General features: G+C 30.2%; 1 protein-coding gene across 1 annotated transcript in view; it reads left to right on the top strand.

Moving 5' to 3' along the window:
- The window catches only part of LOC122515586, a 64884-nt gene that overhangs the window by 38696 nt on the left and 5817 nt on the right, over window positions 1-20371 (top strand). Inside the window, exons 2-3 of the mRNA XM_043632986.1 lie at window positions 11550-11652; window positions 13222-13244. Of these exons, the coding sequence (XP_043488921.1) occupies window positions 11550-11652; window positions 13222-13244 (126 nt within the window). The remainder of the gene's footprint in view (window positions 1-11549; window positions 11653-13221; window positions 13245-20371) is intronic.

Raw genomic sequence — 20371 nt, forward strand, 5'->3', positions numbered from 1 at the left:
TGTGTGTCATTTTTTTGTTTTTGTTTTTGTTTTTTAAATGAAATAATTCCTCGAGTCTTTTAATAACATTAATTACGTTAAAAGGAAGGAAGGTAATGTTAAAACCGATTTAATATTTAGGTTTATAGTCTTATCTCTCATGCGTTAAATTTATTCATAAGTAGAATTTCTCGTTGTCTCTTTCATTAGTAAGTAAATGAATAATTATTATGCATGGATTATAATTAACTGGCTGTATCGAATATTCTTATTAGATAGAATAAGTTTTATTTGTATTTAACTTTTTATTATCTTGTTTTGTATTATCTGCGTGTAACATGCACTATCTTTAATATATGTACGAAATAATTCGTGACAATATTTAATTAATATTTATAGGCAACGTTATTAATGAGTTGAATGAAAATTTTATTATTTATTTTACCGATAGGTTGTTTTAGAATATTATAACTCTGGTAACATTAATCAAATTTGACTATACTGTAAATACAGTTACGAGAATTTTCGTACTTCAGTAGCACGTTGGACGAACAGTGTCCCGTATTCAATGTATTCATGAATTTTTGTCATGATAATGCAAATAAAAAAAATAAATAATTTATAGAGAGTTAAAAATAACTTTTCACGTTTTTTACGATGAAGAAATTATGTGATTCGATCAACCATAGCAATAGTGAACAATGTAGCCTAACTGGTTAGACATAGAATCGACAGGATCATTCAGAAATGTCAATATACTTTTACGATTGTGGTTCAACCGGTCTTGCAAAGTCCACAATTTGCCTACGACTTGTTAATAATATTTCAAAATCTTTCGATATTTTTCTTATTCAATTAATTGATAAAAAAGTTATAGGTGTGTTTAAAAATATAAATATTTATGTAATTATGGTTCAATTTTTCTTTTAATTTCAAAATAGCGTAGTAAATTTGTTAATAATAAGAGAATATAAGCAACGAAAATGGTAAACAACATTTTTGTATGAAACATTAACTAAACGTAACCACTGTATTTTACGTTTATAACTAATACTATTTTAAATATTACGATATAGATCAGTATACATAAACTACCAGTAGATTTAATGTTAAATTTCACATGTTATCGAAATTTTAATATTATTTTTAATAAAAAATTTAAATTAATTTATAAATATATATATCTGATTAATATTTCTATAAATAATATATCTGTTAATTAAAAATATAAATCAAATATATAAATATATTTATAAATATCGGTAAGAACTTTATGGGCCACCAAATACATATTTGTCATTTTGTAATTCGAAATTTAAATTAGTTTCTGTACAAGTACCATTATTTAAAATATAATCTTTCTCGTTCTATCTTACTTTTCTCGTTTTTTTTTATTCGTACGTTACACTTCGTCGCAGTTTTCGAAATTTGCCCGAGGCCTAGTTTTCGATTTCTTTTTATCCACAGGAGGTCGCGTAAGATTCGCGTTTATGGAGAGAGTCACATGTTACACGAGTTTTCGTAAGCATACTTACACGTGTTCATAGCCACCGGCAAACAACCATACCATATGTATTACATACATACTAGCTCTTGTCATGCAACCCATAATATAAAATCCCTCGATACAAAATCATTTATATACACGACATTCCAGTTTTTCTCCGTAAACTTTTTTACAGCATAATCTTCTATTAGTAGAAATAAAAACAAAATATTATATAAATATTGATTCTTAAGTTCATAATTAAAAAGTAATATACAAGAAGTATAATTAAAAATTACGAAATGATTACGACACAGCATAAAAACACATTTATTTGAATATGCAACGATAATTGATTCTAACCTCACTTTTTATTTAAAAGATTAACTGTACATTCTTTTGATTTTTTATGAAATAAATATTAATCATTATTGGTAAGAAATAATTAATTACTATTTTGTTAACATTTATGGATCTAATTAGATGGTTATTCAATATATTATGCGATACTATTACAGTTATAGTTAAATAAACATAACCCCAAATAATGCATTGATCAAGATAGACCAATTTTTTAAGTATTTTACATGTTTTTAGATACAGAACAATACTGCTTATATTAATTAAAACAACATAAACGTTATTTAATTTATTTACATAAGATTTCTAAACCTACGAATAGATTTTCAAAATTTACATGGAAACAGCATACCAATTCAATAATTAAAAAATATAAAAATAAAACGAAATAAAATGTACTAATTAATTAACAGCAAGTCTGAATTCACAATCAGTTTAAACCATAAACTGTAAATCTATTGAACAATAATAAAACCTAATTTAATTATGGAGTATGAAAGCTGAAAATTATACAACAAAACTAGGAATACATTCAGCAAAAATTGTCAGAACGGTGATTGATGTAAATCAAAATTGAAGAATATACAGAAAGACTTAAAACCATCAACTGCATCCAAAAAAATAATTAACTACACAAAAAGATCCCAGGAAAGGATAGAAAAGTACCCCAACCAACTAACAATGTAAGTTTATGATAAATTAAATATAAAACAATTAAAGAGAAAACAACCTTCGGATTTAACTGGAACGTAGGAAGGTAAACAGAAAACAATTTTTTTAAATGTTATCCTAAAGGGGATTAGCAAAAGCATAATAATAGATCTAAAGTTATAAAACAATATACGAAATATCGAATTTTTCATTTCCTCACACGAGAGTACTATTTCTTCTTGCAATAAAAAAAAAAAAAGGCAGGTAATAAACAGAATGTCGTCGTTTTCTCGATCAACGAAGCATCCTGACAGAAAACCGCAAAGATCTTTGCGGATTTGCATCGTAAACCATTCGTGATCGTGACTTAACGTACGATCGGATCAACCATTTACCGTTTTCAACTCGATCGTCTATCGACGGTCAATCGAAAAGACGTAAATGCGTATTGGTTAGAGATACCTTGTCGTAATCGTAAATTCTCTTCGTATAAACGATATTCAAGGATCTTTTAATCTCGTTAGACGATTCTTACCGTTATCCTTTATCGCGCGACCTATGGTTAACTTGATCGTGACTGCACTATATATTTCTCGATGAATCTTTAAGGATTATCGGTAATTGACATAAGTTAAGGACTTATAGGACTGATAGTTTCTCAATGAAAACTAACGTTTGATGTTTCGATCGTTGTTTGGATCTTGGAAAGGGATAATTATATTTATAGAAGAAGACTAGGGAACGTCATCAGTTCCAAGAAAAGAATCTTATAACTGTGGGATCAAGCACCACCATGCTAAATAAAACATGTATTTGTGAAGAAGTTGATTTAGGACCCTGGATAAATCAGTGGATAAAACAGTCACCTAAAAACCGGAAAACTCAAGTTCTAGTCTAAGTCTAATAAATACAGCGATTCAATTTTTTTCACGAATCTTATAAAAGAGGACTCAGTTAACGACCTAGTTGAATTACAAGCTCCTGGCAGATCACTATAATAAAATCAAGCGCTGTGGGCATGGTTAGTAATATGGATGGGTGATCTGTTCGAAACAATAAATAGATATTCTGAGTTAAATGTTATTTACTGAATGACTAAGTGTGAGATTAAGCTCCTCCATGTTAAATAAATTAGATACTCGTGAGAAAATTGACTAAAGGCCCTAGGGCCCTGCATTGCTCAATGGAGAACTCAGAGAAGTTGACCGAGGACTGTGAATAATTCAGTGGATAAAACAGTCGCCCGGAAAGTGGAAAACCCGGGTTCGAGTCCCGGTCCAGAGTTGTCAGGGTTGCGCCAGAATTGTGTCGAAATTTTTAGTCAATCCAGCGGCTCAATTCTTTTTCACGAGTCCTACATATGTTTATAGAAGTAAACCAAGAAATGTTATCAATTCAAATGAAAACGTTATAGCTTTTTTATTTGTTAACCCTGACGTTTCTGTTATGGGGTTTCAGTAGTCTCGTCAATTTTGAAGATTGATGATTTTCGTATAATAGTCATAAAATGTCACCCGCCTTCCGCATAGTACGAATGAAACTTTTACTACACTATAAATCGAAAGTACCCGATATATATTTTTCCTAAGCAACATCAATTCGTTTCCTACATCAAACGGGCCGTAATATTGGCCCCAAAGACAACGTCGGAAGCTCAACAATTATGGTGTCATGTAAAACAGTAAAACAATACCTTCCAAAAAAATAATTTTACAAACTATGACTAAAAAGTAAAAAGATTTATTCAGTTATCTACTTTAATGTACCTTAAACCTCCGAATATGTTGATAAAGCACATACGTATGTTGATAAAAAAAATAACCAATACGTTCAACTGATATTACCTCAAAAGACTATTTCACATTAGAATTAAAATTTACCCCAAACACGAAAATATAATTATTAAATAATATTTATATTATTGCTGAGAGAAAAGAATATTTATTATGAAATACTATTATTTTAATAAATAAAAATATGTTATAAGTATTAATTATTAAGAATTATCGTTAAAAATAATTAAATAGCAATGGTTGTGAAATGGAAAACAGGGATCTTTCTTACATGCTGTGAATGGAATGAAAAACACACGAACATTATATAATATATTATGAATCGCATTACTCTTCTTCAGCCCGAAAATCGTGCTTGTACACGCAGTAATTTTAAAATTACTGTACTGACTGGCATTATAAACTGACACCATTCCCCTACCTTTATGTATGAGTATATGTATGAAGAAATTACTCAATACAACTACTATCAATATACAAGGTGATTCTTAAAACTAGGACAGTTTACTGTTCTTTATGAAGGAAAAATTAAAAAAATAATAAAAGAAAAAAATTATTTCTATTTTCACATTTTTCATGTAGGCACAGGTACCGATGCAGTTATCAAATGCAATTACATTTTATTCTTTAATGCAATCCAATTAATTTTTTAAACCAGTCGATTTCTTTTTTTATCCTGCGTATAAAATAAGAAAAATAAGAAAAAGATTCTATTTAAAGTTTGGTTAGAAATGTTCTTATTACAAAGTTATAAACAAATGAAATTATTATTATTATTATTATTCATACTCTTATTAAAGTTATACTTCTTAACGCGTGTTGAAAGTGAAATTTCTGTTGCGCGCGCACCATGCATCTGAAGCCTGAAGTTAGCCGTTAAAGAAAGCTTGCAGTATGAAGTAAACCATTAAAAAGAGTTAGGTTAGAATATATCTTACACCAGTTTGGTTCTTATTTAATTAATTTAATTAAAACGTATCAATAGTACTTGTCATATCCCTTAACTTCTCTTATTGTTCTATTCATATGAATTTTAAGCATATATAATATATTAACCTTTAGTTTTTCAATTACGCCAAAAAAGTATAACTTTCGTCGCACGTACATAAGTACACGTACTATTCTATTTTATTGTTATTCTATACCAATATCGTATTATAATAATAATTATTATATAATTATAATTTGTATGTAAAATTTGTACTAATTAATTTGTAATTTGTAACAATAATTTGTATTATAAAATTATCATTTTATTAATATTATCATTATAATATATACCTGCATTGTTTAGAACCCTAACGAGAAGTGTTATAAGAATGTAACCTGAATAAAATTTCCATACACTTTAAAAGGAACATCTCGATCAATGGATACCATCGATGAATACTCGTTTGAATTGTTCGAATACTGTTCGCGCATGGCATCGAAATGGAAGGAGAATTAGCCTAGGTGGCCGGTACTCCACGGGAGATGATTGATAACTCTCTTGTAAAGCGTTATCAGCCGCACCGTGCACGCTGTTATGTTCATGTCAGTATAGTGACGCTGATAGACGGGACCGTACGTTTTTCTTCTTCCCTCTCTCTCTCTCTCTCTCTCTCTCATTCTCTTCTTCTCAACCCTGTCTTCTTACCTCTCTGCTTTCGTTGTTATTTCTCTCTCTTTCTATTTCTCACAAACACACACGCATATACAAATACACATACACACACATACATACACATACACTGATTCACCTTTCGGAAAGCATCCGCGCATCTTGTTGCCGTTAATTCAAACTTACATGTCGGCGTGTTAAACTCGGTCTCTTTTTTTCTCCACAACTCCTCCCTCTTCCCCTCCACACCTCCACCACTTTCTTCTTCTTCTATCTTCATTCCAATCTCTGTCTTTCCCACTCCAACTCTATCTTCGTATATATCTACCCGCTAACAATCAAGAAAGGAGTAGCATTAACAAACGCATTCGTATGCACAGTTGAAATTCTCGCAAGCGAGCAATGACTCTTCTTCTTTCTTTCTCATTCCCTTTCTCTCTCTCTCTCTCTCTTTCTCTCTTTCTCTCTCTCTCTCTCGTTTTCTTTTACTTTCCTTCTATTTCTACCTCCATTTCTATCTCTTCGTGTCTTTTATCTTTGAAAAACTCGAATCGCGTCATCATTGTCCTCGTGTCACTTTTTTTATCCTCATACGCTGATCGTTCACGATTTCGACCAATAAAAAACTTATATCATCGTTCATGGCAAGTATCTATCATAAATAAAGCCTTATTTATATGATTCAATGTAAGATCTCATTTATCTCGTTATCATACAACATGTACATGGGGTATATTGTTTTGTGTTTATGCAGTTATACTTCTTTATGCGCGTTGAAAGTGAAATTTTAGTTGCGCGCGCACTATGGAACGAAAGTATGAAATTAACCGTTAAAAAGAATTAGTAGTATGAAGTTAGTCGTTAAAGAGAGGTAAAAATATTTTGAATATTTATCGAGTACGCGTACAGTTGATTTAAATTCAGCTTGGCAGGCTTCACTATATTATTTTCGATTATTTTGGTCAGCGTTTTTGTAATTACGGGACACCCTGCATATACATTTCTACCTAACCTAAATATTTAGATAAAGTAAATGCATTTAAATTGAAATGTAATTCTTCGAAATAAGTGTTTTAATAAAAAAACAAAATTATTACTACACACACACACACGCACACATTAATAACAAACTAGTATTATACAAAAACGTTCAATTCATATTGAAATAAACTGAGTCATAAGTTAATTTTAAAAACATTTTCTTGTTCCTGTTATAATAACATATGCGTGATGTGTACTTATTTGTATATCATTGCACTGAATATTACTCAATAATACAAGGGAAACATGTGTCAAATGTACATAACCAATCATTCTTTTATATATATATATCTGTCTTACTTATAATAATTTTACCTACTAGTGGCACACAGGGTGTGGCATTACTATTTCCAACCTACATGATTAACCATTTTTCTTGTAATATCATTAAATAATCTTGTACACGTAAATTGTACAGTAACAAGAAGGATGTAATTTGATGTGAAATAATTTTCTACATAAAAGCATTGAAGTAATTTCAAGGTATTACAATTTTTTTTTTATTTTACATAAAATAATATATTTTTAATACTGATAATATTTCATATTTATACAGTATAATAACTCAATAAAAAGAAAATAATTTAACACAGAATTTTTGTTGAACCCTCAGTTAACTCATAATTAAAATAAAATCACGTTTAAATATGAACAGTAGACAAATTCAAGAACATAAATATTTAAATAAAAAAATATCCAGATTACTTAAGTGTATTTTTAATAAGTAGAATTCATAAGATAAAACTTGTAAATTATAATGAATTTAATTAGTCAAGTGAACAGAACGAATATTTCCTTTTGTATATCCAATCAGAATCGATTAAAACTCCAAGGTCAAATGAAAGCGTTCAACAGAATTTCCAATAATATTTTAACGTTTGTTATTGCATACCTCATGCTAGGTAAGAACAAGCGGTAAAAGATAAAAACGTTCTTTGCTATATCGCATCAAAGGTCTGTTCCAGTTCCGAACGCAAGAAACAAACTCGTTAGATTTCTAAACGAGCAAGTAAAACGTCCCATGACGTCGAGTAACATTTTATACGAAGCAGCGAAACGCCTGATTCGATACAAGGAGACATCGTCCTACTGCTTAATTAGCAGAAACAAGGAAAAATGAGAGCCCTTAGGATGCCGTGTCTAGAATTGCTTCAAGGAATTTTCAAGTTCTCTACTGAAGCGTTAGGCTCGTTAAAACTGTCTCGGTTTAGTTATGCAGATTAATTATATATTAATGACCAGTTGAATATCTTGTTTGTTAGTACCAATAAAATGAAGATTTATCAATTCATAAAATTATTGGTTTGCTCGACAAGTTTCGTGTTAATTTTTAACATATTTTATTACATTAGGTGAATAAGTTAAATAAATTAATTAAGTAGACAATAAGTATTTTTCGAGAAAAAAATGCTTTCTGTGATTTTTCTGATCGTTACACATTTATTTGCAAAAATATCAATGATCATTAAATCATCGATATATTTGCCGTTATTATCTACCACCTAGCGCCATCTTTTAAACAGTTTATGAACTATAGAAGAGAAAAATGTTTCGTCTTTTAACATGATAAAGTTTTCAGCCTATTTTTATACTTCATCATTTATTTTGAAATGTACATCAGACAAAGCACTTTGCATCGATCTTAACAATTGATAGTCAGAAGGGATTATGGTTGGACTATATACCGGGTGCTCCACAATTTCCTAACCTAGTAACGTTGTCATAAAGTAATTTAATTGGATATGATTCTTTGCCAATAAATGAACGTTTTCGACCAATTGTTATTTATAGCGATTAGCATTAATAGTCTCGTCTATTTTTAACAATTCGTAATACAGAATACCCTTCAACTTCTTTTAAAATCAGGAAAACATAATTTGTATTATTAGATGTAGCAATTAATTCGATATTTCGTAAATAAATTTGGTATTTATTTATAAAGTAATCATTTCGATGATTTTAGTCACTCAAATAGCGAACGATTATTCAATTCAAACCAAAGTTATAAATAATTTAATATTAAGGCACCGAATTAATTGCTACACTTAATATTATATGAGGGTTTTCATGATTAATTGCATTTTGCTATATGGGAATTTTATTATAAGTTATCGCAACTTTTACACATTTACTATTAATTTTTGATACAAAAGGGTTGAATCTATTCAATAAAATAATTGAACCGTTTATTTTGAAAGTGACCTAAGTTTATTTGTCTGTTGTTCGTTGTTAACTGTAGTAACATGTACCACCTGGAGTTATAAAATACATTTTACAGAAAGAAAAAATGTTCTCTTTCTAAAAAAGGTCAGTTTTAAAATAAACGGCTGAAATAATGAAATAATATAATATAATCTTATTATCTTATATGTCGCGAGTCCAAATAGCAACTGAACTCAGCACGCCACCATTCGGATTAAAGTTTTGAATTCTGTATAAAAATTTAACTTTTTTTTAATGTGCTATTTAGTATTATTTTTATGTGTTATTTAGCACAAAGGATTTATTAATATTTACTAGAATTATGATAGAAATTCAATTCCTAAAAATCTTGGAAATGCTTAAGTAGAAAATGAGGTAGCGTGCTGTGCTCGCGACATTTTATATTTACTGTCTTCCTTTCATACGCTCAGACATTTTATAGTACTTGGAAAACATGTTTTCGATATAACACAATACAAAAATTGCGACAACTTTGTACATGGTTTACAAATCTTGGATAATTCTCATATAGCATGAATTTCATTCCCTTGATATGTACTATTTTTACGTCGGGTTTCATGCTGTTACAATACAATACGGAATGGATTAACCGTTTTTTAGGAGGGTTGACTGTATTTAATTTCAATTTCTGTTCTTTTTCCTATACTTTTCTATTACATAACATAATATAATCGTTGATTTCGAAATCATTATTATAAATTTGTAATGATCAAAACAATGTCAAATTGTGCTTTTTATTTGAATTGATTAACATGTTATTTTGCAGTTTCTAGTATCATGTCTGGTCTTATATGATGATTACTTTCTTGTCAAATTAATGGACAATACTTTTAATATATTAATGCACAAAAAAATGTTATTATTAAAACAGTATAAAAAATGACAATCAACTTGACAAGATTGCGAAAATAACCTAAAAATAAAATAGTTTAAAATTGTCAGACGAAAAATACTTTATTCGTAATAGCATCGGTTGTGAGTTCTATTTAAAAAAAATGCGCTTTAAAAGCACATGCGCATCAGTTTGTTTTATTCTTGAGAATAAAATTGTATCGAAAAGTACGTGTGTAGTTTTGTTTAAACCATTTAGAAGTAAAGAAAGTAATTTTTAGGTTAGGTATCGTAAAGGTGGAGGTACACCTACGAAAAATATTTTTTGAACAAATAAAGTCAACTTTCTATTATTTTATAAAGTGGTAAAATAACTGAAACCAGTTGAGTATATAAATAATAAAAATCAATTATATGTTTATCAAAATTAATTGCTGAAAACAATACCCAGGATTTCCTCAGTGTCGCTTTAGAGTTGTTATAGTACAGATAGATAATTAAAATATGAATCCATAAATTTAATAATGCTATAATTTCCAAATATTTTCCAAAGTTACTGTACCTATCTTCCAAAATAATTTTCTATTTTGTTTAATCTCATTTTTTTTCCTTTATATCTTTCTATTCGCTTTACCAAGCAATAAACTCAGTCGGATTCTCTTAATTACATCGATACAAACGATAATCTTGGAATCCTCGTTAAATATCTTCTTCGAGGAACCGTATAAAATGTTTATAATTAAATGATTCCTTTTAAATCTAAAAAAAAAAAAAAACGAAAGATAAAAAACAAAATGAGATAGAAAAGAAAAAGAAAGGGTAAAGAAAAGTCAAGAAAAAGATGCTTTCGGTAGGTGTACCGCAGAAATAATATCGAAGGATGTGTAATAAAACTACGGAATCCCTGCTGTGAGAGAATACCGGACGCGGTGAGTACAGGCTATACGAGCCAATTACGGGCGCCTTTCTTCGTGCAGGCGCGAATGTAATGCGTTGGTGCCTCGTTCCTCGATTTATTCGAGATCATCCCTGAGAATACGTCTTGACGGTGTTCAAGACTCACAATCAGTGAGAGTGATGCACTGTGGCAGAACGTGGTTGTGCGGTATTGAAAGATTACGCGAAATGGCTAAGAGATTTCACGAGATTACGTTAAGGAAAGTAAAAGAGGGGAAATAACCTGATCGGATTTAACAATAAGGAATCTCTCTTTAGTTACTTTTATTTTATTAAAGAAATATTTTATTTAAACATTTAAATGAAACTTATTTTGATACGGTACAGAAAATTTTCAAGCGACACGAAAAAGTGAAAGGTTTTGAGGGGAAGCGCGATTATTTGAGTGGTGGGGGAAATAGGCGGGAAAAAACAGGGGAATTTTTAAAAGTTTCATTTTGTTTTGTTTTACCGAACGGGCCACCCATCTATTTTACTAATCGTGCCCACGTTGCTTGACTTTAATGATTTAACAGGAATTAGTAATTCAACCTAGTAAAATCGTTGACTTATCTTAATATTAATAATAATTTATCTACCTGTTAAACGAACTTGTTACATTATTAATAATTGTTTCTTTTTTTTACAGAAGCTTCCGGAGAAATCGGATGGGTTTTGACTTTAGTAATAGTATCCTTAGTCTCGGCAGGCATCGGTGCAGTCGTTATGGTCACACTTCTACATTGTCGCAGGTAACTATAAACAAATTTCTATGACATTATATTACATTGAAATAAGTAAGTGCAAACACCGAAGACTACCAACGTGCAATGTGCACACAATCCGATAGAGCGTATTGTCGTAACGAAAGAGTTAATCAATTTAGTTGAATAATTGAATTGTACGACGCAACTGAACACTTCAGTTCAAAACTTGGACGTACAAAAATTAGTCATCGCTGATTTAAACGATCACGATCGTGACCGTTAGGTTCGTATTTTCTTGGATGATGCTGAAACATTGAAGAAAAATAATAATATCACGCGCAAATAGTAAAACACAGACAGCGAGAAAAAAAAGAAAAAGAAAAAGAAACAAAGAGAAAGAGAGAGAAAAGGAATAAGTTTGAAAGAAACGATCATTCGGTTCGATAAAAACGAAAAGCCGCTCAAAGCCGCTCAACTCGAAATCCGGATGTAATGTCTTGCGATCCAATTTCTCGTTCGATCGTCTCAAAAACCACACGGTAAGGAGGAAGAGCAATGGAGCAGTTCGATACGGATCGACGATTCGACGGATTCACGAGGAGTACGATCGTGGTTTTATTCTCGCAACGAGTAGTCGGTAAGCCGTGCGATTCCCTTAAATTACCACCTACCTATCTCTTGAATCCATTGGAAATCGAAAGAGACGATCGTTTCTCGATTAAGTGTTTCTCTCTCTCTCTCTCTCTATCTCTATCTCTCTTTTACTGATTCATTGGTAAGAAAGAGAAGGGTTGATTTGAGGAAAAAGGAAGATGGAATGTAAACGCGTTAGCCGCTAACTAGATCGAGGCAGGTGAGAATCCACCAGGTGACTGGCAAACGGAAGAAGAAGAATAAGAAAGGAAGAAAAGAAAACTCATAGAAGAGAAACGATCTTTTCATTCGTCGAGCTTAAACTTTTCTTTATGACTAACATATAGATTTTTCGTTAACGTTTGTTTAAACACAAAAAACAACTGAAAAATATTTAAACCATTGTTGTGTAAGTAGAAACTAATTTTAAAGGTGGATCTAATCTTTATTTTATACTTTAACTACTCGTCTCTCGATAATTGTTATAATTACTAGGTTAAGTATGAGACTTAGTTTTATTTTATATTTTATCTGGTCGGTATAATTGTTTTATGTAATAACTGATTATTTTTTTGAGTATCAAAGACACACATTTCTAACTTGATTTTTCAATTAATCTATGAAATGTCATCTTTTAAACGCACGTTAGTATGACGCGATCTAATAAGTATTATAAGAATTATGCGACTTTAGTGCCATCTAGTCAGAAAAATGGCGGACTACATGTCATCGGACAATAAAACCCACAAACTACGTCAGAATAATAATAGTGTAAAATAAACAAAAATTTATTTACGCACACTAATTGTAATTGAATATTACCATCCAGTGTCACATATAATATTGGGTTGATCAAAAGTTTTGTGCTGATTTATAAATCGTCTATGTTCAATCAAAAGTTATTAACTTCACTTTTGGCTGAAATTAACTTATGTAGCTTTCATTGCTTAAAATTATTAATTTATTTGTTATTTGTTTCAGAATGAAGAACGCAAATGGCAGAGGTGAGTGAATTTTGTTCAATATATTATCACGTCGTTTGAATTCTGTTCGAATTTATGCATGAGTCATAACATATTCTAAATGTATTTACTGACAACCCTCTTACAACAAGGTATTCTGAGAAAAAAAGAGAGAGAGAGAGAGAGATAAAATAGGATATTAATGTATTGTCATTAAAATTATGCCAAATACCATCCTCCAAATACTTTAAAAATACGAATTTAATATAAAATAATATTAAAAAAAAAGATAAAACATCCGATACAAAAGCCTTATCAAACATTGAACAATAATTAGCAGAATTAATTATTAAAAAAGAAAATAATTATATACACAATGAACTATAATACGTTGCTATAAAAACCCATGTATATAAACTATATTAATCCAATTTACTTTTCCTAAGCATTCCAACATTTCAACGAAGAAAAGCGAACGAAATTAGAGTATCATTGTTATATAACAAAAATTTCATTTTCTTCAATTAATTTCAATTGTCAAATTATATTTAAAAATATTAAAATATTTATTTAAGAGCGTGCACAATTTATTGAATTAAGAAATTGTCTGAATAATATACGCCATCATATTTTATTGACGTTTGAAATTAAACCTATAGTCAGTTGGAATCATATTAATCATTATACTTCACGTGGAGCTAAAAGGGATCGAATTTATTATCACAAGACCAACCCTCACCAATTACAAGGCTTATAATAATACATATAGGGTATAAAAGCAGTGGGTCGTATCCAACGACGTTGGTAGTTCATAGTCCGGAAAACGATTCCCAATTATCCGTAAGCCCTTACCGAATTTCTAGCTCATGTAAGATCCTTCACCCTTCACCCCACATATTCATCTTTTCTTCTTCCCGTCAGTCTTCATAAATATATATGCCCACCTTTACGATTATTGCTTGGAAGCGGCAAATCTCTTTTATGAGAGAAACCTTCCATATCTGGTCGTATCACGTTACATTACAGTTTTTTTTTATACCACCCGAGCAAAACTGCCTAGTGAAATATGAAGGGCTTTGAGGATACCTCTAACGTTCCTATTTCTACGTACTATTTTTAGAACATTCGTAAATGCCTGTATTGAAACATGATCGTATTTTATTGATGACGTAAGAGAAAGAGAGAGAGAGAGTTGCGAAATGTGATTTGATCATTGAAATCATATATCATTTTTTATTTTATTCTTGATTTTTATTATCGGCAATATTAGGCTGTTATTTATTGGCTTGGTATGTTAAAAGATTTACGATTTAAATTTGTAAAAAATTATATAACACGATAAGGGGATTCTTTTATACAAGGTGATCTTAAAACTAGGATAGGTTACTGTTCTTTATTGAGTTAATATTTAAACAAATTAAATAAAATAAAAACACTCAAAAATTCTCATCATAAAATACCATATTAATTAAACAAAAATATTTTTTAAATAAAAATACTATCATATTATAATAAATCATATTATAATATAAAAAAATATCATATCATAATATAAAAAATTATAAGAAAAATTTACAATTATTTAAAATGAATTTACTATATATATATATATATATATAAATATAAATTATTACATTTAAATGTAATTAAAATTAAAATTATAAAAAGAATTAATATATAAAATATAATAAATTAAATAATTATTTATCACTAAGTTTCGACAGTGTGAAAGAAGCTTAAAATAATAAGATAAAAATAGAAAACCAAATCGTGCATCAGTAAAGAGTCGGAGGTGGTGTCTACGGGGTGGTTCAGTAAAACGAGTGTCGGATAATTAATTCGGGTGACCCCTGTACTCCTTGTATTCCCGAGCACGACGGTGGCCGTGGCACCGGTTTTTTTTCGTTCCTTTCTAATACGCACACATACATACAATTACATTTACACATAGACATACACAATCTCACAAATACACACATAAACGTATACACTGAAACTAAATCTTTCCTTCCCTTCGATCCTTCTTCGTTCTTGTCGTCTGTAACCTTTTTTTTTCTATCTTTCTCCTTATCCCCTCTTTCCTCTACTACAACAGCTTCCTCTCCTTCGAGATACGCTGATCGTATCGTGCCGCGGGTAATTTTAAATCAGAAAGTTAATTAGACGCGTTTCACTGTCCTTTATGTCGTCTGTCTGTCCGTTCCTTCGTTCCTTCGTTTATTCCTTCGTTCCTTCGTTCGTAGTAACAGTAAGTCCTAAGTAAGTTCAGTATAGGTATTATACTATAGGTAAATCAGCATGTCTTATGTGCCGGCACGAAGCCACTGTATTTTATATGACCCACCGTCAAGAGTTTGCTTTCATTATGCGAACTAATTAAACTCCAATCGACTCTGACACACGACGCTGACACACGACGCCATCTTTACAGTCTCCTTCTCACCAATGAAACATTTGCACTAAATACATTTGCTTGATCTTTAAGCACGTTCTGATTCTCACCTTTTCATTCTATTTTTTTCTTTTTGTCATGCGCAATGCTTTAAGAATTAACAGGATGCGATTTGAGCTCATTTCTAAATACAATTAACAATTTGACAAATCTGTACGTTGATATGTATACAGTTAACTTTTTTATAACGAGATTAATTTGTATTCCCTTATACAGAAAGGCAACTGAAAGACTGAATGATATAAAATTGATCTTTCACTGGAATAAAAAAATTCCATGAGTTTTACTCGTTGTTCGATATCGTACGCAGTCATTTTATTCTTCATTGGATGTTTCATAACCTATAAATAAAATATAAAAGACAGAAAAGATTGAAAAAGAACAAGTTAGGATTTTTACAAACGCTTCAGTTTTTCAGTGGTTATTCTGTATAAGCTGTTAACAAGCTTAAACTATTAACACGTACATCCGAATATTTTTAAATATTTATATCAACTTATTGGATTGCTCGTTTACTTTTTATATTAAAAATAATTTTCTTTAATAACTTTAGGACTAACAAGGAAAAAACCAAGTTGACACGAGACCAATTTTTTGCAATTCTACACAGTTGTAAGAATCTATCAGGATAACATACTGTGCAAGCAATAAGACACAGTACTGAACCGTTCTAAAAAAACGAAGGAAGAAGTTACACATACATTCTTACATATCAGTTCGTTTCAAATGAAAAAATAAACTTTTTACAGGTTAATTCGACAAAAAGGAGTTATTGAAAAAATATACATGGGTCAATTGAAAAATGACAATTGAATCTAACAAACAAAAAAAGGGTTGAAAGGTTTTGAACTTGATGGTTTTTAACACCGTGTTAAGCTCAAAACTTTTCAACCCATCGTCATTTATTAGACTCAAAACTTTTCAGCCTATCCACGTGTACATTTTTTCTATAATTTGTTTGTCTTCAAATTAACTATAAAAATGTTATTGATATATGAAAATATTTTGTCATCTATTTGAACTCACATCAATAATATTATAAATAATATAAGTTTGGTCTCATTTTGAACACAGTGTATAAAAGCAAGCAACCTCTTCCCCCACATAATCTTTCAACAGTATTAAAATCCGGTTTATGTAGCATATCGTCACGCGATCGTAACACGGATTCACGAAATAGGATCTATCGATGTTCTGTATTATTAGATCGTAACTATAATAAGAATACTATTTCGTTTTTGAGCTACCAAAGTCCATTGACTTTTCTTCCTCGACATAAGACGAAGGTGTTAGTGCGTGTGTGTTTTGAAGCGTAAGAATTTTCACGCTTTGACTTTACTCGTGCGTGGTATAACAAGTCAGTTAATTAATATTCGAACGATCTAGATCGGTAAATCAGTCTCGCGTGACGCAGCTATCGTTATTCGTTGTCCATGGTGTTACGCGAAGCGACGTTATGGAAAAGAAATCGATCGGATTACTTCACCAATGATATCGAAGGTGGGAATTATGACGTAATCGTGGTTAAGGTGGACGTTGACCTGAAACACAACACACACACATGTACCTTCTTCTATTCGCAGGCATCGTTTAGGAAAAATTATACGAAATTTGTTTTTCTTTTCTCTTTTGCGTTATTATTATTATTATGATTATTATTAATCGATTTATTTTATATTCATATTATTATTATTATTATTATTAATAGATTTGTCCGTTAATGTCTATTTTGATAAAATAAAATAAAAAACAAAATAAAAGAATTTCGAGCCAAGGAAGGTAGAAAACATTGATAAGCGCATATATGCGTCCTTAGTCAACGCGGAGTGCTTTCGTTGGACGCATATATGCGCCCATAGCATTCAAAGGGTTCAAGTTGGATAATCAATTGTGTGTCAGAAGATTGGTAATATTTTTTACTTTTTTCTTTCTTTTTCTGTATTTTTATGTTAAAATTTTGTTTTATATTAAACTTAACCACTTGTGCTGGCAACTATTTCACGGATAAACATGCAAAAACGGTCTAATGTAACGATGTGAGACGGCACATCAAACGAAAAGAGCCGGTAGTGTCTCGCACAAAGAATTTTACGCAAATATAAATAATAATTTTGTTTATAATCTTGTGTACAGCGTGGTATTTTTCAAAATAATCTGAAATATGTAGTACTACAAAGCATTTCTTATATTCCCAGATAGTTTCACTGCGTTTTATCTGTTTTGAACATACTCTACACCTTAATTGTGGATTTTTTTTAACGTTTGTAGGTGAAATATTTCTCGATCATTGTAGCTTTCCATTTTACAATATAAGTTGAAAATTATTAAAAAAAAAAAAATAATAAATTGATTTTTTTATTTGACTAGCGTATAATTTTCAAAAAGATAATAAACATTTTTGAATTATATAAATATTTATTTAAAGTAATAGTATAGTTTTGATATAGATTTTTCTTTCATCTCATTGTTCTTAGATAGATGGATTGATTCTAAATCAAATAAAAATCATAAACTTTAACCATATTAGATTCATCCAATTTGTTAATAAAAACAAAAAATATATCCATAAAATTAAAAAATCTTACGATTCCTACAGAATTCAAAAAGAAAATTAACAAATTTCATTACTAAATATTACAAAAACCATAAATACTTGTCACGTTAAATTAATCTAATTTTTTAATCAGCAATAGAAAATTCTACTCATAAAATTAAAAAAAAAAGAAAAACTTATGACTCGCGCAAAACTAAGAACACAGTATCGTATAATTTCTTTACTAATAAATATTACAAATTCTAGCAATCCGTTTCACAATACTAATTGCATGACACTCCCTGTAAATATTTCCCAACAAAAAAAAACCATTATTTTTATATTAGAGATCGAGACAAATGGCTAAATCGCGTAAAGCTTGAAATATATCGACGCTTGGGTTAAAACGGTGCTTGGCAAAGATAGAAAAGAGAGAAGAAATGGTGCGGCGAGGGGTGGTGGGGCAAGGGGGAGTCTGAAGATGGAGCGCGCGCGCGCGCGCGAGGTTTGCTCGCGATAAATTACGCGATTAAGGCTTTCTCGGGTTCTCGGATATAAACGATGGTGCGCGGCAAATCAAACCGTCCGAATGGAATTTTCACGCGTAATTAGCGCCGATTAATCGGATCGTATAAACTCTACGACCTTGTGTAGCCCCCCCCCTACGCTACGTCCCGCCTAGCCCCGCCCTACCCCTCCGCTGTCCCTTTTCGTTTCCTCAATACCACGATCCACGACCTATTTTGTGTTTTTATCTTCTATGTTCACACCTATGATGTCACGCTTGTTCGATCCATGTCATATATTTCAAATACAAATTTTGAGGTTAGAAACATCGATATATGTAGAATTTTTTGTATATATTATATATCATGACGCCTTTTTGATATATGACGTTAGAATAATTGAAAAGTATTTTCAAATGTTCCATGTCATATATTTGAAATACAAATTTTGAGGTTAGAAACATCGATATATGTAGAATTTTTTGTATATATTATATATCATGACGCCTTTTTGATATATGACGTTAGAATAATTGAAAAGTATTTTCAAATGTTAGGTGATTACAAAAGTTCGTGAAAATCTGGCATGAACTTCAGCAATCGTCTAATACTTTCTGACTAATCAAATTGAAGTAATGCTATCGGAAGTATATGAAGTGTCAATTTCAAAAGTATGGACAAATTTTAAAGGGGTTGTTCATTTAAAATATATACATTAGTACATTTAGTGGTAATAGGGTGAACCAAAAGTTTGTGGTTCTTTTCAATTAATATTTTCAAAGTAAATTTTACAAAAGCAATTTATTACAAATTATAATACAATAAATGTACGAACTTTTGGTTCACTCTAATATTAAATCGTGCACTGATTTGATACGAAAATTTTTGTTGTATAAAAACTTTATATTATATCCAATATAAAAATGATTATAAATTATATATCTCTATAATATATAAATGTAATATAATCTTATCATAAATGATATATCTATATATGTAACGAAATATTACTATTTATATTTCGTCACCTTTACTAATAATTTAAATTGGCTGCTGTCTTACAGTTAAGACGCGCAGACGTATTAGGCTTAGAAAGATTCGGGAACGTTAATAACGAGACAGAAAATATAGAAACGGTTAGTAGTTTGCTAAGCAGAGACGGTTAGAGTTCAAATTGCGAAGCTGGTAATAAGACAATAAAATAAAAGTGAATATTAGCTGTAAATGTTGTTTCTCTTATTTGCAGGTAATGCAACTAATGTACATAGTGTAGTTTTAAGTGTAATTTGTATTTTTACAATGTAACGCAATGCAGATAATGTAGTTTAGTGTGAATAATATTAATAAAATAATTGAGAGAATCTCTTATTTGCAGAAACTCAAGGCAGTTATATATTCCAAGACATCATCCTTATAAGAACTATATAGAATATACCTTATATATATCTTATATATTTCAACGTAAAATATATATTTATTTCTCTACAGAAGATTCTATTATCATTCATGAAAAATTATATTCCTCCAAGAGAATAAAATTATATAATCTGCAAACAAAATTGATATAAATTGACAAATTTAAATAATCCCAAAATAAATATCTACCTGTAGAAATATTGAAAATATGCGTTACAAGCAAATATCAATAATTTCAAACTTACAATCAGGTATCAGGTAC

The sequence above is a fragment of the Polistes fuscatus genome, unplaced genomic scaffold, assembly GCF_010416935.1.
Source record: "Polistes fuscatus isolate 324 unplaced genomic scaffold, CU_Pfus_HIC Scaffold18, whole genome shotgun sequence".
Taxonomy (NCBI): Eukaryota; Metazoa; Arthropoda; class Insecta; order Hymenoptera; family Vespidae; genus Polistes; species Polistes fuscatus.